Consider the following 22,606-nt stretch of genomic DNA (forward strand, 5'->3'; position numbering starts at 1 on the left):
GCAGCTGGTGTGACATCACTCCGGCTGTAGCGCCCCTAGCGGAGGAGCGCGAGGCTCACCGCTCTTGGTAGCTACCACCGCTCCCCACTCACGGCGCGAGCTGAGGCCCTGGTTTTTCGCAGCTGGTGTGACGTCACTCCGTCTGTAGCGCCCCTAGCGGAGGAGCGCGAGGCTCACCGCTCTTGGTAGCTATCACCGCTCCACACTGACGGGGCGAGCAGGGGCCCAGGTTTTTCGCAGCTGGTGTGACGTCACTCCGGCTGTAGCGCCCCTAGCGGAGGAGCACGAGGCTCACCGCTCTTGGTAGCTACCACCGCTCTGCACTGACGGCAAGAGCTGGGGCCCAGGTTTTTCGCAGCTGGTGTGACGTCACTCCGGCGGTAGCGCCCCTAGCGGAGGAGCGCGAGGCTCACCGCTCTTGGTAGCTACCACCGCTACGCACTGACGGCGCGAGCTGGGGCCTAGGTTTTTCGCAGCTGGTGTGACGTCACTCCGGCTGTAGTGCCCCTAGCGGAGGAGCGCGAGGCTCACCGCTCTTGGTAGCTGCCACCGCTCCACACTGACGGCGCGAGCTGAGGCCCTGGTTTTTCACAGCTGGTGTGACGTCACTCCGGCTGTAGCGCCCCTAGCGGAGGAGCGCGAGGATCACCGCTGTGTGTAGCTACCGCCGCTCCACCCCTACGGCAGGAGCTGAGGCCCTGGTTTTTCGCAGCTGGTGTGACATCACTCCAGCTGTAGCGCCCCTAGCGGAGGAGCGCGAGGCTCACCGCTCTGTGTAGCTACCGCCGCTCCACACTGACGGCGCGAGCTGAGGCCCTGGTTTTCCGCAGCTGGTGTGACATCACTCCGGCTGTAGCGCCCGTAGTGGAGGAGCGCGAGGCTCACCGCTCTTGGTAGCTACCACCGCTCCACACTCACGGCGCGAGCTGAGGCCCTGGTTTTTCGCAGCTGGTGTGACGTCACTTCGTCTGTAGCGCCCCTAGCGGAGGAGCGCGAGGCTCACCGCTCTTGGTAGCTATCACCGCTCCACACTGACGGGGCGAGCAGGGGCCCAGGTTTTTCGCAGCTGGTGTGACGTCACTCCGGCTGTAGCGCCCCTAGCGGAGGAGCGCGAGGCTCACCACTCTTGGTAGCTACTACCGCTCTGCACTGACTGCAAGAGCTGGGGCCCAGGTTTTTCGCAGCTGGTGTGACGTCACTCCGGCTGTAGTGCCCCTAGCGGAGGAGCGCGAGGCTCACCGCTCTTGGTCGCTGCCACCGCTCCACACTGACGGCGCGAGCTGAGGCCCTGGTTTTTCACAGCTGGTGTGACGTCACTCCGGCTGTAGCGCCCCTAGCGGAGGAGCGCGAGGCTCACCGCTCTTGGTAGCTACCACCGCTCCGCACTGACGGCAAGAGCTGGGGCCCAGGTTTTTCGCAGCTGGTGTGACGTCACTCCGGCTGTAGCGCCCCTAGCGGAGGAGCGCGAGGCTCACCGCTGTGTGTAGCTACCGCCGCTCCACACTGACGGCGCGAGCTGAGGCCCTGGTTTTTCGCAGCTGGTGTGACGTCACTCCGGCTGTAGCGCACCTAGCGGAGGAGCGCGAGGCTCACCGCTCTTGGTAGCTATCACCGCTCCACACTGATGGGGCGAGCTGAGGCCCTGGTTTTTCGCAGCTGGAGTGACGTCCCTCCGGCTGTAGCGCCCCTAGCAGAGGAGCGCGACGCTCACCGCTCTTGGAAGCTATCACCGCTCCACACTGATGGCGCGAGCTGGGGCCCAGGTTTTTCGCAGCTGGTGTGACGTCACTCCGGCTGTAGCGCCCCTAGTGGAGGAGCGCGAGGCTCACCGCTGTGTGTAGCTACCGCCGCTCCACACTGACGGCGCGAGCTGAGGCCCTGGTTTTTCGCAGCTCGTGTAACGTCACTCCTGCTGTAGCGCCCCTAGCGGAGGAGCGCGAGGCTCACCGCTGTGTGTAGCTACCGCCGCTCCACCCCTACGGCGCGAGCTGAGGCCCTGGTTTTTCGCAGCTGGTGTGACATCACTCCGGCTGTAGCGCCCCTAGCGGAGGAGCGCGAGGCTCACCGCTCTTGGTAGCTACCACCGCTCCACACTCACGGCGCGAGCTGAGGCCCTGGTTTTTCGCAGCTGGTGTGACGTCACTCCGTCTGTAGCGCCCCTAGCGGAGGAGCGCGAGGCTCACCGCTCTTGGTAGCTATCACCACTCCACACTGACGGGGCGAGCAGGGGCCCAGGTTTTTCGCAGCTGGTGTGACGTCACTCCGGCTGTAGCGCCCCTAGCGGAGGAGCGCGAGGCTCACCGCTCTTGGTAGCTACCACCGCTCTGCACTGACGGCAAGAGCTGGGGCCCAGGTTTTTCGCAGCTGGTGTGACGTCACTGCGGCTGTAGTGCCCCTAGCGGAGGAGCGCGAGGCTCACAGCTCTTGGTACCTGCCACCGCTCCACACTGACGGCGCGAGCTGAGGCCCTGGTTTTTCACAGCTGGTGTGACGTCACTCCGGCTGTAGGCCCCTAGCGGAGGAGCGCGAGGCTCACCGCTCTTGGTAGCTACCACCGCTCCGCACTGACGGCAAGAGCTGGGGCCCAGGTTTTTCGCAGCTGGTGTGACGTCACTCCGGCTGTAGCGCCCCTAGCGGAGGAGCGCGAGGCTCACCGCTGTGTGTAGCTACCGCCGCTCCACACTGACGGGGCGAGCTGAGCCCCTGGTTTTTCGCAGCTGGTGTGACGTCACTCCGGCTGTAGCGCCCCTAGCGGAGGAGCGGGAGGCTCACCGCTGTGTGTAGCTACCGCCGCTCCACACTGACGGGGCGAGCTGGGGCCCAGGTTTTTCGCAGCTGGTGTGACGTCACTCCGGCTGTAGCGCCCCTAGCGGAGGAGCGCGAGGCTCACCGCTCTTGGTAGCTACCACCGCTACGCACTGACGGCGCGAGCTGGGGCCTAGGTTTTTCGCAGCTGGTGTGACGTCACTCCGGCTGTAGTGCCCCTAGCGGAGGAGCGCGAGGCTCACCGCTCTTGGTAGCTGCCACCGCTCCACACTGACGGCGCGAGCTGAGGCCCTGGTTTTTCACAGCTGGTGTGACGTCACTCCGGCTGTAGCGCCCCTAGCGGAGGAGCGCGAGGCTCACCGCTCTTGGAAGCTATCACCGCTCCACACTGACGGCGCGAGCTGGGGCCCAGGTTTTTCGCAGCTGGTGTGACGTCACTCTGGCTGTAGCGCCCCTTGCGGAGGAGCGCGAGGCTCACCGCTCTTCGTAGCTGCCACCACTACACACTGACGGCGCGAGCTGAGGCCCTGGTTTTTCGCAGCTGGAGTGACGTCCCTCCGGCTGTAGCGCCCCTAGAGGAGGAGCGCGACGCTCACCGCTCTTGGAAGCTATCACCGCTCCACACTGACGGCGCGAGCTGGGGCCCAGGTTTTTCCCAGCTGGTGTGACGTCACTCCGGCTGTTGCGCCCCTCGCGGAGGAGCGCGAGGCTCACCGCTCTTGGTAGCTGCCACCGCTCCACACTGACGGCGCGAGCTGAGGCCCTGGTTTTTCACTGCTGGTGTGACGTCACTTCGGCTGTAGCGCCCCTAGCGGAGGAGCGCGAGGCTCACCGCTCTTGGAAGCTATCACCGCTCCACACTGACGGCGCGAGCTGAGGCCCTGGTTTTTCGCAGCTGGTGTGACATCACTCCGGCTGTAGCGCCCCTTGCGGAGGAGCGCGAGGCTCACCGCTCTTGGTAGCTACCACCGCTCCACACTCACGGCGCGAGCTGAGGCCCTGGTTTTTCGCAGCTGGTGTGACGTCACTCCGTCTGTAGCGCCCCTAGCGGAGGAGCGCGAGGCTCACCGCTCTTGGTAGCTATCACCGCTCAAAACTGACGGGGCGAGCAGGGGCCCAGGTTTTTCGCAGCTGGTGTGACGTCACTCCGGCTGTAGCGCCCCTAGCGGAGGAGCGCGAGGCTCACCGCTCTTGGTAGCTACCACCGCTCTGCACTGACGGCAAGAGCTGGGGCCCAGGTTTTTCGCAGCTGGTGTGACGTCACTCCGGCTGTAGTGCCCCTAGCGGAGGAGCGCGAGGCTCACAGCTCTTGGTACCTGCCACCACTCCACACTGACGGCGCGAGCTGAGGCCCTGGTTTTTCACAGCTGGTGTGACGTCACTCCGGCTGTAGGCCCCTAGCGGAGGAGCGCGAGGCTCACCGCTCTTGGTAGCTACCACCGCTCCGCACTGACGGCAAGAGCTGGGGCCCAGGTTTTTCGCAGCTGGTGTGACGTCACTCCGGCTGTAGCGCCCCTAGCGGAGGAGCGCGAGGCTCACCGCTGTGTGTAGCTACCGCCGCTCCACACTGACGGCGCGAGCTGAGGCCCTGGTTTTTCGCAGCTGGTGTGACGTCACTCCGGCTGTAGCGCCCCTAGCGGAGGAGCGCAAGGCTCACCGCTGTGTGTAGCTACCGCCGCTCCACACTGACGGGGCGAGCTGGGGCCCAGGTTTTTCGCAGCTGGTGTGACGTCACTCCGGCTGTAGCGCCCCTAGCAGAGGAGCGCGAGGCTCACCGCTCTTGGTAGCTACCACCGCTACGCACTGACGGCGCGAGCTGGGGCCTAGGTTTTTCGCAGCTGGTGTGACGTCACTCCGGCTGTAGTGCCCCTAGCGGAGGAGCGCGAGGCTCACCGCTCTTGGTAGCTGCCACCGCTCCACACTGACGGCGCGAGCTGAGGCCCTGGTTTTTCACAGCTGGTGTGACGTCACTCCGGCTGTAGCGCCCCTAGCGGAGGAGCGCGAGGCTCACCGCTCTTGGAAGCTATCACCGCTCCTCACTGACGGCGCGAGCTGGGGCCCAGGTTTTTCGCAGCTGGTGTGACGTCACTCTGGCTGTAGCGCCCCTTGCGGAGGAGCGCGAGGCTCGCCGCTCTTCGTAGCTGCCACCGCTCCACACTGACGGCGCGAGCTGAGGCCCTGGTTTTTCGCAGCTGGAGTGACGTCCCTCCGGCTGTAGCGCCCCTAGCGGAGGAGCGCGACGCTCACCGCTCTTGGAAGCTATCACCGCTCCACACTGACGGCGCGAGCTGGGGCCCAGGTTTTTCGCAGCTGGTGTGACGTCACTCCGGCTGTAGCGCCCCTAGCGGAGGAGCGCGAGGCTCACCGCTGTGTGTAGCTACCGCCGCTCCACACTGACGGCGCGAGCTGGGGCCCAGGTTTTTCACAGCTGGTGTGACGTCACTCCGGCTGTTGCGCCCCTAGCGGAGGAGCGCGAGGCTCACCGCTCTTGGTAGCTGCCACCGCTCCACACTGACGGCCCGAGCTGAGGCCCTGGTTTTTCACAGCTGGTGTGACGTCACTCCGGCTGTAGCGCCCCTAGCGGAGGAGCGCGAGGCTCACCGCTCTTGGAAGCTATCACCGCTCCACACTGACGGCGCGAGCTGGGGCCCAGGTTTTTCGCAGCTGGTGTGACGTCACTCTGGCTGTAGCGCCCCTTGCGGAGGAGCGCGAGGCTCACCGCTCTTCGTAGCTGCCACCGCTCCACACTGACGGCGCGAGCTGAGGCCCTGGTTTTTCGCAGCTGGAGTGACGTCCCTCCGGCTGTAGCGCCCCTAGCGGAGGAGCGCGAGGCTCACCGCTGTGTGTAGCTACCGCCGCTCCACACTGACGGCACGAGCTGGGGCCCAGGTTTTTCGCAGCTGGTGTGACGTCACTCCGGCTGTAGCGCCCCTAGCGGAGGAGCGCGAGGCTCACCGCTCTTGGTAGCTACCACCGCTACGCACTGACGGCGCGAGCTGGGGCCTAGGTTTTTCGCAGCTGGTGTGACGTCACTCCGGCTGTAGTGCCCCTAGCGGAGGAGCGCGAGGCTCACCGCTCTTGGTAGCTGCCACCGCTCCACACTGACGGCGCGAGCTGAGGCCCTGGTTTTTCACAGCTGGTGTGACGTCACTCCGGCTGTAGCGCCCCTAGCGGAGGAGCGCGAGGCTCACCGCTCTTGGAAGCTATCACCGCTCCACACTGACGGCGCGAGCTGGGGCCCAGGTTTTTCGCAGCTGGTGTGACGTCACTCTGGCTGTAGCGCCCCTTGCGGAGGAGCGCGAGGCTCACCGCTCTTCGTAGCTGCCACCACTCCACACTGACGGCGCGAGCTGAGGCCCTGGTTTTTCGCAGCTGGAGTGACGTCCCTCCGGCTGTAGCGCCCCTAGCGGAGGAGCGCGACGCTCACCGCTCTTGGAAGCTATCACCGCTCCACACTGACGGCGCGAGCTGGGGCCCAGGTTTTTCGCAGCTGGTGTGACGTCACTCCGGCTGTTGCGCCCCTAGCGGAGGAGCGCGAGGCTCACCGCTCTTGGTAGCTGCCACCGCTCCACACTGACGGCGCGAGCTGAGGCCCTGGTTTTTCACAGCTGGTGTGACGTCACTTCGGCTGTAGCGCCCCTAGCGGAGGAGCGCGAGGCTCACCGCTCTTGGAAGCTATCACCGCTCCACACTGACGGCGCGAGCTGAGGCCCTGGTTTTTCGCAGCTGGTGTGACATCACTCCGGCTGTAGCGCCCCTTGCGGAGGAGCGCGAGGCTCACCGCTCTTGGTAGCTACCACCGCTCCACACTCACGGCGCGAGCTGAGGCCCTGGTTTTTCGCAGCTGGTGTGACGTCACTCCGTCTGTAGCGCCCCTAGCGGAGGAGCGCGAGGCTCACCGCTCTTGGTAGCTATCACCGCTCAAAACTGACGGGGCGAGCAGGGGCCCAGGTTTTTCGCAGCTGGTGTGACGTCACTCCGGCTGTAGCGCCCCTAGCGGAGGAGCGCGAGGCTCACCGCTCTTTGTAGCTACCACCGCTCTGCACTGACGGCAAGAGCTGGGGCCCAGGTTTTTCGCAGCTGGTGTGACGTCACTCCGGCTGTAGTGCCCCTAGCGGAGGAGCGCGAGGCTCACAGCTCTTGGTACCTGCCACCACTCCACACTGACGGCGCGAGCTGAGGCCCTGGTTTTTCACAGCTGGTGTGACGTCACTCCGGCTGTAGGCCCCTAGCGGAGGAGCGCGAGGCTCACCGCTCTTGGTAGCTACCACCGCTCCGCACTGACGGCAAGAGCTGGGGCCCAGGTTTTTCGCAGCTGGTGTGACGTCACTCCGGCTGTAGCGCCCCTAGCGGAGGAGCGCGAGGCTCACCGCTGTGTGTAGCTACCGCCGCTCCACACTGACGGCGCGAGCTGAGGCCCTGGTTTTTCGCAGCTGGTGTGACGTCACTCCGGCTGTAGCGCCCCTAGCGGAGGAGCGCAAGGCTCACCGCTGTGTGTAGCTACCGCCGCTCCACACTGACGGGGCGAGCTGGGGCCCAGGTTTTTCGCAGCTGGTGTGACGTCACTCCGGCTGTAGCGCCCCTAGCAGAGGAGCGCGAGGCTCACCGCTCTTGGTAGCTACCACCGCTACGCACTGACGGCGCGAGCTGGGGCCTAGGTTTTTCGCAGCTGGTGTGACGTCACTCCGGCTGTAGTGCCCCTAGCGGAGGAGCGCGAGGCTCACCGCTCTTGGTAGCTGCCACCTCTCCACACTGACGGCGCGAGCTGAGGCCCTGGTTTTTCACAGCTGGTGTGACGTCACTCCGGCTGTAGCGCCCCTAGCAGAGGAGCGCGAGGCTCACCGCTCTTGGTAGCTACCACCGCTACGCACTGACGGCGCGAGCTGGGGCCTAGGTTTTTCGCAGCTGGTGTGACGTCACTCCGGCTGTAGTGCCCCTAGCGGAGGAGCGCGAGGCTCACCGCTCTTGGTAGCTGCCACCGCTCCACACTGACGGCGCGAGCTGAGGCCCTGGTTTTTCACAGCTGGTGTGACGTCACTCCGGCTGTAGCGCCCCTAGCGGAGGAGCGCGAGGCTCACCGCTCTTGGAAGCTATCACCGCTCCACACTGACGGCGCGAGCTGGGGCCCAGGTTTTTCGCAGCTGGTGTGACGTCACTCTGGCTGTAGCGCCCCTTGCGGAGGAGCGCGAGGCTCGCCGCTCTTCGTAGCTGCCACCGCTCCACACTGACGGCGCGAGCTGAGGCCCTGGTTTTTCGCAGCTGGAGTGACGTCCCTCCGGCTGTAGCGCCCCTAGCGGAGGAGCGCGACGCTCACCGCTCTTGGAAGCTATCACCGCTCCACACTGACGGCGCGAGCTGGGGCCCAGGTTTTTCGCAGCTGGTGTGACGTCACTCCGGCTGTAGCGCCCCTAGCGGAGGAGCGCGAGGCTCACCGCTGTGTGTAGCTACCGCCGCTCCACACTGACGGCGCGAGCTGGGGCCCAGGTTTTTCACAGCTGGTGTGACGTCACTCCGGCTGTTGCGCCCCTAGCGGAGGAGCGCGAGGCTCACCGCTCTTGGTAGCTGCCACCGCTCCACACTGACGGCGCGAGCTGAGGCCCTGGTTTTTCACAGGTGGTGTGACGTCACTCCGGCTGTAGCGCCCCTAGCGGAGGAGCGCGAGGCTCACCGCTCTTGGAAGCTATCACCGCTCCACACTGACGGCGCGAGCTGGGGCCCAGGTTTTTCGCAGCTGGTGTGACGTCACTCTGGCTGTAGCGCCCCTTGCGGAGGAGCGCGAGGCTCACCGCTCTTCGTAGCTGCCACCGCTCCACACTGACGGCGCGAGCTGAGGCCCTGGTTTTTCGCAGCTGGAGTGACGTCCCTCCGGCTGTAGCGCCCCTAGCGGAGGAGCGCGAGGCTCACCGCTGTGTGTAGCTACCGCCGCTCCACACTGACGGCGCGAGCTGGGGCCCAGGTTTTTCGCAGCTGGTGTGACGTCACTCCGGCTGTTGCGCCCCTAGCGGAGGAGCGCGAGGCTCACCGCTCTTGGTAGCTGGCACCGCTCCACGCTGACGGCGCGAGCTGAGGCCCTGGTTTTTCGCAGCTCGTGTAACGTCACTCCGGCTGTAGCGCCCCTAGCGGAGGAGCGCGAGGCTCACCGCTGTGTGTAGCTACCGCCGCTCCACCCCTACGGCGCGAGCTGAGGCCCTGGTTTTTCGCAGCTGGAGTGACGTCCCTCCGGCTGTAGCGCCCCTAGCGGAGGAGCGCGAGGCTCACCGCTGTGTGTAGCTACCGCCGCTCCACACTGACGGCGCGAGCTGGGGCCCAGGTTTTTCGCAGCTGGTGTGACGTCACTCCGGCTGTTGCGCCCCTAGCGGAGGAGCGCGAGGCTCGCCGCTCTTCGTAGCTGCCACCGCTCCACACTGACGGCGCGAGCTGAGGCCCTGGTTTTTCGCAGCTGGAGTGACGGCCCTCCGGCTGTAGCGCCCCTAGCGGAGGAGCGCGACGCTCACCGCTCTTGGAAGCTATCACCGCTCCACACTGACGGCGCGAGCTGGGGCCCAGGTTTTTCGCAGCTGGTGTGACGTCACTCCGGCTGTAGCGCCCCTAGCGGAGGAGCGCGAGGCTCACCGCTGTGTGTAGCTACCGCCGCTCCACACTGACGGCGCGAGCTGGGGCCCAGGTTTTTCACAGCTGGTGTGACGTCACTCCGGCTGTTGCGCCCCTAGCGGAGGAGCGCGAGGCTCACCGCTCTTGGTAGCTGCCACCGCTCCACACTGACGGCGCGAGCTGAGGCCCTGGTTTTTCACAGCTGGTGTGACGTCACTCCGGCTGTAGCGCCCCTAGCGGAGGAGCGCGAGGCTCACCGCTCTTGGAAGCTATCACCGCTCCACACTGACGGCGCGAGCTGGGGCCCAGGTTTTTCGCAGCTGGTGTGACGTCACTCTGGCTGTAGCGCCCCTTGCGGAGGAGCGCGAGGCTCACCGCTCTTCGTAGCTGCCACCGCTCCACACTGACGGCGCGAGCTGAGGCCCTGGTTTTTCGCAGCTGGAGTGACGTCCCTCCGGCTGTAGCGCCCCTAGCGGAGGAGCGCGAGGCTCACCGCTGTGTGTAGCTACCGCCGCTCCACACTGACGGCGCGAGCTGGGGCCCAGGTTTTTCGCAGCTGGTGTGACGTCACTCCGGCTGTTGCGCCCCTAGCGGAGGAGCGCGAGGCTCACCGCTCTTGGTAGCTGCCACCGCTCCACGCTGACGGCGCGAGCTGAGGCCCTGGTTTTTCGCAGCTCGTGTAACGCCACTCCGGCTGTAGCGCCCCTAGCGGAGGAGCGCGAGGCTCACCGCTGTGTGTAGCTACCGCCGCTCCACCCCTACGGCGCGAGCTGAGGCCCTGGTTTTTCGCACCTGGTGTGACATCACTCCGGCTGTAGCGCCCCTAGCGGAGGAGCGCGAGGCTCACCGCTCTTGGTAGCTACCACCGCTCCACACTCACGGCGCGAGCTGAGGCCCTGGTTTTTCGCAGCTGGTGTGACGTCACTCCGTCTGTAGCGCCCCTAGCGGAGGAGCGCGAGGCTCACCGCTCTTGGTAGCTATCACCGCTCCACACTGACGGGGCGAGCAGGGGCCCAGGTTTTTCGCAGCTGGTGTGACGTCACTCCGGCTGTAGCGCCCCTAGCGGAGGAGCACGAGGCTCACCGCTCTTGGTAGCTACCACCGCTCTGCACTGACGGCAAGAGCTGGGGCCCAGATTTTTCGCAGCTGGTGTGACGTCACTCCGGCTGTAGTGCCCCTAGCGGAGGAGCGCGAGGCTCACAGCTCTTGGTACCTGCCACCGCTCCACACTGACGGCGCGAGCTGAGGCCCTGGTTTTTCACAGCTGGTGTGACGTCACTCCGGCTGTAGGCCCCTAGCGGAGGAGCGCGAGGCTCACCGCTCTTGGTAGCTACCACCGCTCCGCACTGACGGCAAGAGCTGGGGCCCAGGTTTTTCGCAGCTGGTGTGACGTCACTCCGGCGGTAGCGCCCCTAGCGGTGGAGCGCGAGGCTCACCGCTCTTGGTAGCTACCACCGCTACGCACTGACGGCGCGAGCTGGGGCCTAGGTTTTTCGCAGCTGGTGTGACGTCACTCCGGCTATAGTGCCCCTAGCGGAGGAGCGCGAGGCTCACCGCTCTTGGTAGCTGCCACCGCTCCACACTGACGGCGCGAGCTGAGGCCCTGGTTTTTCACAGCTGGTGTGACGTCACTCCGGCTGTAGCGCCCCTAGCGGAGGAGCGCGAGGATCACCGCTGTGTGTAGCTACCGCCGCTCCACCCCTACGGCGCGAGCTGAGGCCCTGGTTTTTCGCAGCTGGTGTGACATCACTCCGGCTGTAGCGCCCCTAGCGGAGGAGCGCGAGGCTCACCGCTCTGTGTAGCTACCGCCGCTCCACACTGACGGCGCGAGCTGAGGCCCTGGTTTTCCGCAGCTGGTGTGACATCACTCCGGCTGTAGCACCCCTAGCGGAGGAGGGCGAGGCTCACCGTTCTTGGAAGCTATCACCGCTCCACACTGACGGCGCGAGCTGGGGCCCAGGTTTTTCGCAGCTGGTGTGACGTCACTCCGGCTGTAGCGCCCCTAGCGGCGGAGCGCGAGGCTCACCGCTGTGTGTAGCTACCGCCGCTCCACACTGACGGCGCGAGCTGAGGCCCTGGTTTTTCCCAGCTGGTGTGACGTCACTCCGGCTGTAGCGCCCCTAGCGGAGGAGCGCGAGGCTCACCGCTCTTGGTAGCTACCACCGCTCCACACTGAGGGCGCGAGCTGGGGCCCAGGTTTTTCGCAGCTGGTGTGACGTCACTCCGGCTGTAGCGCCCCAAGCGGAGGAGCGCGAGGCTCACCGCTGCGTGTAGCTACCGCCGCTACACACTGACGGGGCGAGCTGGGGCCCAGGTTTTTCGCAGTGGTGTGACGTCACTCCGGCTGTAGCGCCCCTAGCGGAGGAGCGCGAGGCTCACCGCTTTTGGTAGCTACCACCGCTCCGCACTGACGGCGCGAGCTGGGGCCCAGGTTTTTCGCAGCTGGTGTGACGTCACTCCAGCTGTAGTGCCCCTAGCGGAGGAGCGCGAGGCTCACCGCTCTTGGTAGCTGCCACCGCTCCACACTGACGGCGCGAGCTGATGCCCTGGTTTTTCGCAGCTGGTGTGACGTCACTCCGGCGGTAGCGCCCCTAGCGGAGGAGCGCGAGGCTCACCGCTCTTGGTAGCTACCACCGCTACGCACTGACGGCGCGAGCTGGGGCCTAGGTTTTTCGCAGCTGGTGTGACGTCACTCCGGCTATAGTGCCCCTAGCGGAGGAGCGCGAGGCTCACCGCTCTTGGTAGCTGCCACCGCTCCACACTGACGGCGCGAGCTGAGGCCCTGGTTTTTCACAGCTGGTGTGACGTCACTCCGGCTGTAGCGCCCCTAGCGGAGGAGCGCGAGGATCACCGCTGTGTGTAGCTACCGCCGCTCCACCCCTACGGCGCGAGCTGAGGCCCTGGTTTTTATTTATTTATTTATTTATTTACAATACTGCTGGTCTTATTGCAAGACCGTAGCAGGGGCAATTAGTACAGTGCAAAAAACAAATATAAACATATTATTCAAAGGCAGCAAACATGGCATCAAAACAAAGGTAGGGAAAAGTGAATTGGCCATAGCAAAAGGATATACAGAACAGATCATCGACAATGGTAGGCACAATATCAAAATGCACTCAAAATCGCATACATGACAAGTTAGAAGGGGTTGTCTTCTTGCCTAGATTTGCAGTCACGGTTGCTGCATCGCCACTGTGCATTACGACAAATGCTCTATCTGTGACACGAATGATGATAAGGATTGAGTGCAGGTGATGGCACGATCCAAGCGATTCCATTCACTAATGGAGAGAGGGAAAAAGGAATGCCTAAACGTGTCATTATGGCACATATACTCGGTTAGTGTGTTCGTATGTTTGTGCCGTGAAGGTGGCGATTGTGAGTACGTCACGTATTTTTTCACATCTATCCTGTAATGCTCGTGTAATAATTGAAACAAAAATTTTAAGCGCGCTTGTTTTGCTCTTGCGGATAATGTTTGGAGACCGGATGAAGCTGCAAGCAATGTTGGGGAATCTGTGCGCTTGTATTTATTGTGAATTATTCGTAGGGCTTTGCGTTGTATAGCCTCAAGTTTTGTGATGTTAGTTATTGATTGGGGGAACCAGACTGTGTTCGCGTATTCTAAGACTGGCCTTACAAGGGTTTTGTAGGCAAGGAGTTTAGAAGATACTGGTGCGGACCGCAAGCGTCTCCTGATAAAGAGAAGTTTCCGTAAAGCAGTAGACGTGATGTTAGCAATGTGAGAGTCCCACCTCAGGTCAGAAGACAGCGTAATACCTAGATATTTATGGTGTTTAGTTTTCGCTAATGGAACGCCGTTTACAGAGTAAGAAAAGCAAAACGGGAATTTTTTTCTTGTTACTGTCATACAAACGGATTTTTTAGTGTTTATTGTCATTTGCCACGTGTTACACCATTCTGTTATTTTTTTTTAGAGAACTGTTTAACGACAGATGGTCTTCGCGGTTGTTAATAGTTTTGTAAAGAATGCAGTCATCTGCAAAGAGCTTAATGTTGCAATCAATGTCATTAGTTATGTCATTGATGAAGAGCAGAAATAACAATGGACCAAGGACTGATCCCTGAGGAACGCCCGACGTTACTGGAACTGTTTTGGATGAAACATACTCAAAAACCACAAACTGAGACCGATTTGACAAAAAATCGTCTAACCAAGATAGTAAGTCGCCTTCCCCGATAACAGTTTTTAGTTTTCCTAGCAACTTATTGTGTGATACAGAGTCGAATGCCTTTGAAAAATCGAGCAATATTATGTCTGTCTGGCTACAGTTATTAATATTAAGTGCTAGATCGTGTACAACCTCTGTTAGTTGAGTAACGGTTGATAACCCGCGTCGGAATCCATGCTGATGGGGTGTCAATATACTATTGCGCTCCAGGAATGCGGTTATGTGCTTCGAAATTATGTGTTCCAAAATTTTACATGATGTACTTGTAAGAGAGATTGGCCTATAGTTTGAGGGTGAGGTAGTGTCCCCTGATTTATGAATAGGTATGATCTTTGCCGTTTTCCAGTCTCTGGGCAGCCTTGATGATGAAATAGACTTGCGAAAGATAATACCAAGGTACTTGCTACACCATTCGACATATCTTTTTAAAAACTCATTTGGAATATCATCCGGACCTGTTGATTTTTTTGGATCTAGGTTCAGCAGAAGATTGAAAATCCCGTCATCGGTAATTCTGAGAGGTTCAATATTTAGCAGGGGCAAATTGCAGGAGTCGGGGATTATGCCGTTATCTTTAGTAAAGACTGAAAAGAAGAAATCGTTGTACATATTAGCAGTATTGGCCTTATCTTCTACAGAGAGACCGGACTGCACCGTTTTATGGCCACGAAAATGGCTCCAAAACCTGTGTGGATTATTTCTCAAAAAACTTGGGAAAGTTACGTTGAAGTAGTAGTCTTTCGCTTGTTTCGTGACCTGTTTGAGCTTTTTAACGGCACTGCTTAATTTAGATTTCCTCAAATGACTACCACCTTTGGTCTTGATAGCTTTGCGTAACCTCTTTACATGACGCTGCGCGTGAATGACGTCTCTAGTGATCCAAGGGTTATTTTTAGCGATGCGTTTGATCTTGAGCGGGACAAAGTTAGTCATACAGTACTGTACAGCGCGTTTAAAGATAAGCCATGTAGTGTCTATGTTTGTAGATCTATCTGATGCGCTCTCGGCAAAGCTGTCGAATTCATGGGCGAGATAAGTTAGGATAGCTGCGTCGTCTGCCTTTGCAAAGTTTTTTATGGTGGTGGTTGGACAGTGGCATGTCATGGTGCATTGTAGCGGTAATTCACAAACTGGGATTTTATGATCTGAGATGCCTTCGATGACGTGGGTTGCAACACGATGGACGGGGAAATGTTCACTGATTAAAATCAAGTCAAGAATGTTTTTTGTTGAGCCTTGTACGCGTGTAGGATCGAGAACTATTTGATGGAGGTTAAAGTTTATCATCAAATTAATTACAGCGTCGGAGATAATTGAAGTGTGATGCATGGTAGTCCAGTCGACATCTGGTAGGTTAAAATCGCCCATTAGAATGATTCGCGAGTTACAACAGTATTGCTGGAGGAAATCTTGAATTACCGATATGCATTCGTGTCCAGAAGAAGGGCTCCTGTAGAAGCTGCCAATTATAATGTTAGTGTTGTTGCAAATAACTTTGCAGAAAACAGCTTCAGCGCCGGTTACTTCAGGAAGCATGACAAATGGGATGCGCTTTTGTATCATAAGTGCCACGCCACCACCGCGGGAGGCGCGATCCTTTCTGACAAGTTCGTAGTTCGGTGGAGCAATTTCATCGTCGCTGACATCTTGGGAGAGCCAGGTTTCAGTAATCGCAACTATATCTGGTTCGTGCTCAAGCAGAACAGTCTCTAGGGATTCGACTTTATTTATAACGCTTCTCGCATTGATATTGATAACCGTTAATTCTTTGACCGTGCTCCCCGTCGAGTCATTGGTGGGCTTAGATCGGTAGAGTTTTTTTCCAGAGGTGGTTGTTTGGTCTTCCCATCATGTTCCTTCAGAGGTACTCGATTATTCTTCTCATAGTCCCAGACATATGCACGGCCGTTGATGAATAACTTGTCGAAGGCCAAGGACACCTTTTCTTTTCTTTCGCGTTCATCTTTCGCGCTCGCCCAAAGATTTTTCCTGATTTCACGAATTCTGGGGGAAAAATCTTCGCCAATACAGAATCTTGTGTCCTTTAGCTTCCGACCGTTCTTCAATATAGCTGTCTTCTGTCTCGAATCTAATAGTTTAAAGATAACCGGGCGGATCTTGTTGCTCTCTGGTCGTCCTAATCTATGAATTCGTTCGATGGCGACCTGGTCAAGACCCAGAGTATCTTGAATAATTTTTGTGTTAACAGCCTGCTCTAGAGTTTCGCTGTTCTCTTCATCCTCCTCTTCTAAGCCATACACTATTAGATTCGATCTTCTGCTCCGGTTTTCCAAATCGTCAATCCGTCTTTCTAGTGTATCAATAATTTTAGTCATGCGGGAAACTTCATTCTGGCAAGACGTAATCTTGGTTTCTAACACTGACAATGCATCCAGTTTCTTATCTATTTCTGTGAGTCGTTTTTCTTTTATGTCTTTTATGTCACAAGCAATGTCCTTTAGTTGTTTTGCAATCTGCGCAAGTTCAGGGCCAGGGTTAGTTTCCACATCACCTCCTAAAAGCAACAATTTTCCAAGAAACACTGCAGTATCGTGCACTATACTCTGAAGCTGCGGGCACGGCAGCACTAGTAGAAAGCGGTCATCTGAACGGTAACAATTTCCAAATTCTTTTCTTACCTGCACAATGAAGGCAAAATGATTATTCCACCGCATGCCGGTAGTGCCGCCGTGCCCAGTGACATCGTGATGTTCGGGGAGGCAGTATATACTGTTGATCTGCGGTGGCGCTGGTAGCGATCTGTGCGTGCAGTGGTCCGCGCATGTGCCCGGTGACGATCGGTGTAGCCAGTTAACATCCAGATGCGGTGTCAGCGCGTCTCGCACGTGGAACTTGGCGGTGGTGATTCCGCGATCGAAGGCATTTTCCTCGGGCAAGTGGCTGATGCTGGCGCTGGTCGGAGGCAGCGCTCCGATGACCATCTGCACAATGAAGGCAAAATGATTATTCCACCGCATGCCGGTAGTGCCGCCGTGCCCAGTGACATCGTGATGTTCGGGGAGGCAGTATATACTGTTGATCTGCGGTGGCGCTGGTAGCGATCTGTGCGTGCAGTGGTCCGCGCATGTGCCCGGTGACGATCGGTGTAGCCAGTTAACATCCAGATGCGGTGTCAGCGCGTCTCGCACGTGGAACTTGGCGGTGGTGATTCCGCGATCGAAGGCATTTTCCTCGGGCAAGTGGCTGATGCTGGCGCTGGTCGGAGGCAGCGCTCCGATGACCATCTGCACAATGAAGGCAAAATGATTATTCCACCGCATGCCGGTAGTGCCGCCGTGTGACATCACTCTGGTGTGACATCACTCCGGCTGTAGCGCCCCTAGCGGAGGAGCGCGAGGCTCACCGCTCTGTGTAGCTACCGCCGCTCCACACTGACGGCGCGAGCTGAGGCCCTGGTTTTCCGCAGCTGGTGTGACATCACTCCGGCTGTAGCGCCCGTAGTGGAGGAGCGCGAGGCTCACCGCTCTTGGTAGCTACCACCGCTCCACACTCACGGCGCGAGCTGAGGCCCTGGTTTTTCGCAGCTGGTGTGACGTCACTTCGTCTGTAGCGCCCCTAGCGGAGGAGCGCGAGGCTCACCGCTCTTGGTAGCTATCACCGCTCCACTCTGACGGGGCGAGCAGGGGCCCAGGTTTTTCGCAGCTGGTGTGACGTCACTCCGGCTGTAGCGCCCCTAGCGGAGGAGCGCGAGGCTCACCGCTCTTGGTAGCTGCCACCGCTCCACACTGACGGCGCGAGCTGAGGCCCTGGTTTTTCACAGCTGGTGTGACGTCACTCCGGCTGTAGCGCCCCTAGCGGAGGAGCGCGAGGCTCACCGCTCTTGGTAGCTACCACCGCTCCGCACTGACGGCAAGAGCTGGGGCCCAGGTTTTTCGCAGCTGGTGTGACGTCACTCCGGCTGTAGCGCCCCTAGCGGAGGAGCGCGAGGCTCACCGCTCTTGGTAGCTACCACCGCTCCGCACTGACGGCAAGAGCTGGGGCCCAGGTTTTTCGCAGCTGGTGTGACGTCACTCCGGCTGTAGCGCCCCTAGCGGAGGAGCGCGAGGCTCACCGCTGTGTGTAGCTACCGCCGCTCCACACTGACGGCGCGAGCTGAGGCCCTGGTTTTTCGCAGCTGGTGTGACGTCACTCCGGCTGTAGCGCACCTAGCGGAGGAGCGCGAGGCTCACCGCTCTTGGTAGCTATCACCGCTCCACACTGATGGGGCGAGCTGGGGCCCAGGTTTTTCGCAGCTGGTGTGACGTCACTCCGGCTGTAGCGCCCCTAGCGGAGGAGCGCGAGGCTCACCGCTCTTGGTAGCTATCACCGCTCCCCACTGACGGGGCGAGCAGGGGCCTAGGTTTTTCGCAGCTGGTGTGACGTCACTCCGGCTGTAGCGCCCCTAGCGGAGGAGCGCGAGGCTCACCGCTCTTGGTAGCTACCACCGCTCCACACTGACGGCGCGAGCTGAGGCCCTGGTTTTTCGCAGCTGGTGTGACGTCACTCCGGCTGTAGCGCCCCTAGCGGAGGAGCGCGAGGCTCACCGCTCTTGGTAGCTACCACCGCTCCACACTGACGGCGCGAGCTGGGGCCCAGGTTTTTCGCAGCTGGTGTGATGTCACTCCGGCTGTTGCGCCCCTAGCGGAGGAGCGCGAGGCTCACCGCTCTTGATAGCTGCCACCGCTCCACACTGACGGCGCGAGCTGAGGCCCTGGTTTCTCGCAGCTGGTGTGACGCCACTCTGGCTGTAGCGCCCCTAGCGGAGGAGCGCGAGGCTCACCGCTCTTGGAAGCTATCACCGCTCCACACTGACGGCGCGAGCTGGGGCCCAGGTTTTTCGCAGCTGGTGTGACGTCACTCCGGCTGTAGCGCCCCTAGCGGAGGAGCGCGAGGCTCACCGCTCTGTGTAGCTACCGCCGCTCCACACTGACGGCGCGAGCAGAGGCCCTAGTTTTTCGCAGCTGGTGTGACGCCACTCCGGCTGTAGCGCCCCTAGCGGAGGAGCGCGAGGCTAACCGCTCTTGGTAGCTACCACCGCTCCACACTGACGGCGCGAGCTGAGGCCCTGGTTTTTCGCAGCTGGTGTGACGTCACTCCGGCTGTAGCGCCCCTAGCGGAGGAGCGCGAGGCTCACCGCTCTTGGTAGCTGCCACCGCTCCACACTGACGGCGCGAGCTGAGGCCCTGGTTTCTCGCAGCTGGTGTGACGCCACTCTGGCTGTAGCGCCCCTAGCGGAGGAGCGCGAGGCTCACCGCTCTTGGAAGCTATCACCGCTCCACACTGACGGCGCGAGCTGGGGCCCAGGTTTTTCGCAGCTGGTGTGACGTCACTCCGGCTGTAGCGCCCCTAGCGGAGGAGCGCGAGGCTCACCGCTCTGTGTAGCTACCGCCGCTCCACACTGACGGCGCGAGCAGAGGCCCTAGTTTTTCGCAGCTGGTGTGACGCCACTCCGGCTGTAGCGCCCCTAGCGGAGGAGCGCGAGGCTAACCGCTCTTGGTAGCTACCACCGCTCCACACTGACGGCGCGAGCTGAGGCCCTGGTTTTTCGCAGCTGGTGTGACGTCACTCCGGCTGTAGCGCCCCTAGCGGAGGAGCGCGAGGCTCACCGCTCTTGGTAGCTACCACCGCTCCACACTGACGGCGCGAGCTGGGGCCCAGGTTTTTCGCAGCTGGTGTGACGTCACTCCGGCTGTAGCGCCCCTAGCGGAGGAGCGCGAGGGTCACCGCTCTTGGAAGCTATCACCGCTCCACACTGACGGCGCGAGCTGGGGCCCTGGTTTTTCGCAGCTTTTGTGACGTCACTCCGGCTATAGCGCCCCTAGCGGAGGAGCGCGAGGCTCACCGCTGTGTGTAGCTACCGCCGCTCCGCACTGACGCCGCGAGCTGAGGCCCTGGTTTTTCGCAGCTGGTGTGACGTCACTCCGGCTGTAGCGCCCCTAGCGGAGGAGCGCGAGGCTCACCGCTCTGTGTAGCTACCGCAGCTCCACACTGACGGCGCGAGCTGGGGCCCAGGTTTTTCGCAGCTGGTGTGACGTCACTTCGGCTGTAGCGCCCCTAGCAGAGGAGCGCGAGGTTCACCGCTGTGTGTAGCTACCGCCGCTCCACACTGACGGCGCGAGCAGAGGCCCTAGTTTTTCGCAGCTGGTGTGACGCCACTCCGGCTGTAGCGCCCCTAGTGGAGGAGCGCGAGGCTAACCGCTCTTGGTAGCTACCACCGCTCCACACTGACGGCGCGAGCTGAGGCCCTGGTTTTTCGCAGCTGGTGTGACGTCACTCCGGCTGTAGCGCCCCTAGCGGAGGAGCGCGAGGCTCACCGCTCTTGGTAGCTACCACCGCTCCACACCGACGGCGCGAGCTGGGGCCCAGGTTTTTCGCAGCTGGTGTGACGTCACTCCGGCTGTTGCGCCCCTAGCGGAGGAGCGCGAGGCTCACCGCTCTTGGTAGCTACCACCGCTCCACACTGACGGCGCGTGCTGAGGCCCTGGTTTTTCGCAGCTGGTGTGACGTCACTCCGGCTGTAGCGCCCCTAGCGGAGGAGCGCGAGGTTCACCGCTCTTGGTAGCTATCACCGCTCCACACTGGCGGCGCGAGCTGAGGCCCTGGTTTTTCGCAGCTGGTGTGACTTCACTCCGGCTGTAGCGCCCCTAGCGGAGGAGCGCGAGGCTCACCGCTCTGTGTAGCTACCGCCGCTCCACACTGACGGCGCGAGCGGGGGCCCAGGTTTTTCACAGTTGGTGTGACGTCACTCCAGCTGTAGCGCCCCCAGCGGAGGAGCGCGAGGCTCACCGCTCTTGGTAGCTATCACCGCTCCACACTGACGGGGCGAGCTGGGGCCCTGGTTTTCGCAGCTGGTGTGACGTCACTCCAGCTGTAGCGCCCCCAGCGGAGGAGCGCGATGCTCACCGCTCTTGGTAGCTATCACCGCTCCACACTGACGGGGCGAGCTGGGGCCCTGGTTTTTCGCAGCTGGTGTGACGTCACTCCTTCTGTAGCGCCCCTAGCGGAGGAGCGCGAGGTTCACCGCTCTTGGTAGCTATCACCGCTCCACACTGACGGGGCGAGCTGGGGCCCAGGTTTTTCACACCTGGTGTGACGTCACTCCGGCTGTAGCGCCCCTAGCGGAGGAGCGCGAGGGTCACCGCTCTTGGTAGCTACCACCGCTCCACACTGACGGCGCGAGCTGAGGCCCTGGTTTTTCGCAGCTGGTGTGACGTCACTCCGGCTGTAGCACCCCTAGCGGAGGAGGGCGAGGCTCACCGTTCTTGGAAGCTATCACCGCTCCACACTGACGGCGCGAGCTGGGGCCCAGGTTTTTCGCAGCTGGTGTGACGTCACTCCGGCTGTAGCGCCCCTAGCGGCGGAGCGCGAGGCTCACCGCTGTGTGTAGCTACCGCCGCTCCACACTGACGGCGCGAGCTGAGGCCCTGGTTTTTCGCAGCTGGTGTGACGTCACTCCGGCTGTAGCGACCCTAGCGGAGGAGCGCGAGGCTCACCGCTCTTGGTAGCTACCACCGCTCCACACTGAGGGCGCGAGCTGGGGCCCAGGTTTTTCGCAGCTGGTGTGACGTCACTCCGGCTGTAGCGCCCCAAGCGGAGGAGCGCGAGGCTCACCGCTGCGTGTAGCTACCGCCGCTACACACTGACGGGGCGAGCTGGGGCCCAGGTTTTTCGCAGTGGTGTGACGTCACTCCGGCTGTAGCGCCCCTAGCGGAGGAGCGCGAGGCTCACCGCTTTTGGTAGCTACCACCGCTCCGCACTGACGGCGCGAGCTGGGGCCCAGGTTTTTCGCAGCTGGTGTGACGTCACTCCAGCTGTAGTGCCCCTAGCGGAGGAGCGCGAGGCTCACCGCTCTTGGTAGCTGCCACCGCTCCACACTGACGGCGCGAGCTGAGGCCCTGGTTTTTCGCAGCTGGTGTGACGTCACTCCGGCGGTAGCGCCCCTAGCGGAGGAGCGCGAGGCTCACCGCTCTTGGTAGCTACCACCGCTACGCATTGACGGCGCGAGCTGGGGCCTAGGTTTTTCGCAGCTGGTGTGACGTCACTCCGGCTATAGTGCCCCTAGCGGAGGAGCGCGAGGCTCACCGCTCTTGGTAGCTGCCACCGCTCCACACTGACGGCGCGAGCTGAGGCCCTGGTTTTTCACAGCTGGTGTGACGTCACTCCGGCTGTAGCGCCCCTAGCGGAGGAGCGCGAGTATCACCGCTGTGTGTAGCTACCGCCGCTCCACCCCTACGGCGCGAGCTGAGGCCCTGGTTTTTCGCAGCTGGTGTGACATCACTCCGGCTGTAGCGCCCCTAGCAGAGGAGCGCGAGGCTCACCGCTCTGTGTAGCTACCGCCGCTCCACACTGACGGCGCGAGCTGAGGCCCTGGTTTTCCGCAGCTGGTGTGACATCACTCCGGCTGTAGCGCCCGTAGTGGAGGAGCGCGAGGCTCACCGCTCTTGGTAGCTACCACCGCTCCACACTCACGGCGCGAGCTGAGGCCCTGGTTTTTCGCAGCTGGTGTGACGTCACTTCGTCTGTAGCGCCCCTAGCGGAGGAGCGCGAGGCTCACCGCTCTTGGTAGCTATCACCGCTCCACTCTGACGGGGCGAGCAGGGGCCCAGGTTTTTCGCAGCTGGTGTGACGTCACTCCGGCTGTAGCGCCCCTAGCGGAGGAGCGCGAGGCTCACCACTCTTGGTAGCTACTACCGCTCTGCACTGACTGCAAGAGCTGGGGCCCAGGTTTTTCGCAGCTGGTGTGACGTCACTCCGGCTGTAGTGCCCCTAGCGGAGGAGCGCGAGGCTCACCGCTCTTGGTAGCTGCCACCGCTCCACACTGACGGCGCGAGCTGAGGCCCTGGTTTTTCACAGCTGGTGTGACGTCACTCCGGCTGTAGCGCCCCTAGCGGAGGAGCGCGAGGCTCACCGCTCTTGGTAGCTACCACCGCTCCACACTGAGGGCGCGAGCTGGGGCCCAGGTTTTTCGCAGCTGGTGTGACGTCACTCCGGCTGTAGCGCCCCAAGCGGAGGAGCGCGAGGCTCACCGCTGCGTGTAGCTACCGCCGCTACAC

General features: G+C 61.4%; 1 protein-coding gene across 1 annotated transcript; it reads right to left on the minus strand.

The window, feature by feature from the left end:
- Positions 1 to 15,208: 15,208 nt before the first annotated feature.
- Positions 15,209 to 16,845, minus strand: LOC149355351 (uncharacterized). Its single transcript, XM_089583773.1, has one exon. The coding sequence runs from the start codon at positions 16,832 to 16,834 to the stop codon at positions 15,314 to 15,316; it is 1,521 nt and encodes a 506-aa protein (XP_089439899.1). The 5' UTR covers positions 16,835 to 16,845; the 3' UTR covers positions 15,209 to 15,313.
- Positions 16,846 to 22,606: the final 5,761 nt, after the last annotated feature.

Source organism: Amblyomma mixtum, chromosome 3 (assembly GCF_055824585.1).
Source record: "Amblyomma mixtum isolate Tamu chromosome 3, ASM5582458v1, whole genome shotgun sequence".
Classification (NCBI taxonomy): domain Eukaryota; kingdom Metazoa; phylum Arthropoda; class Arachnida; order Ixodida; family Ixodidae; genus Amblyomma; species Amblyomma mixtum.

What these genes read in the sequence shown, in the direction of transcription:
- LOC149355351 (XM_089583773.1), bottom strand. Translation starts at nt 16,834, where the DNA reads ATGCGGTGGAATAATCATTTTGCCTTCATTGTGCAGATGGTCATCGGA.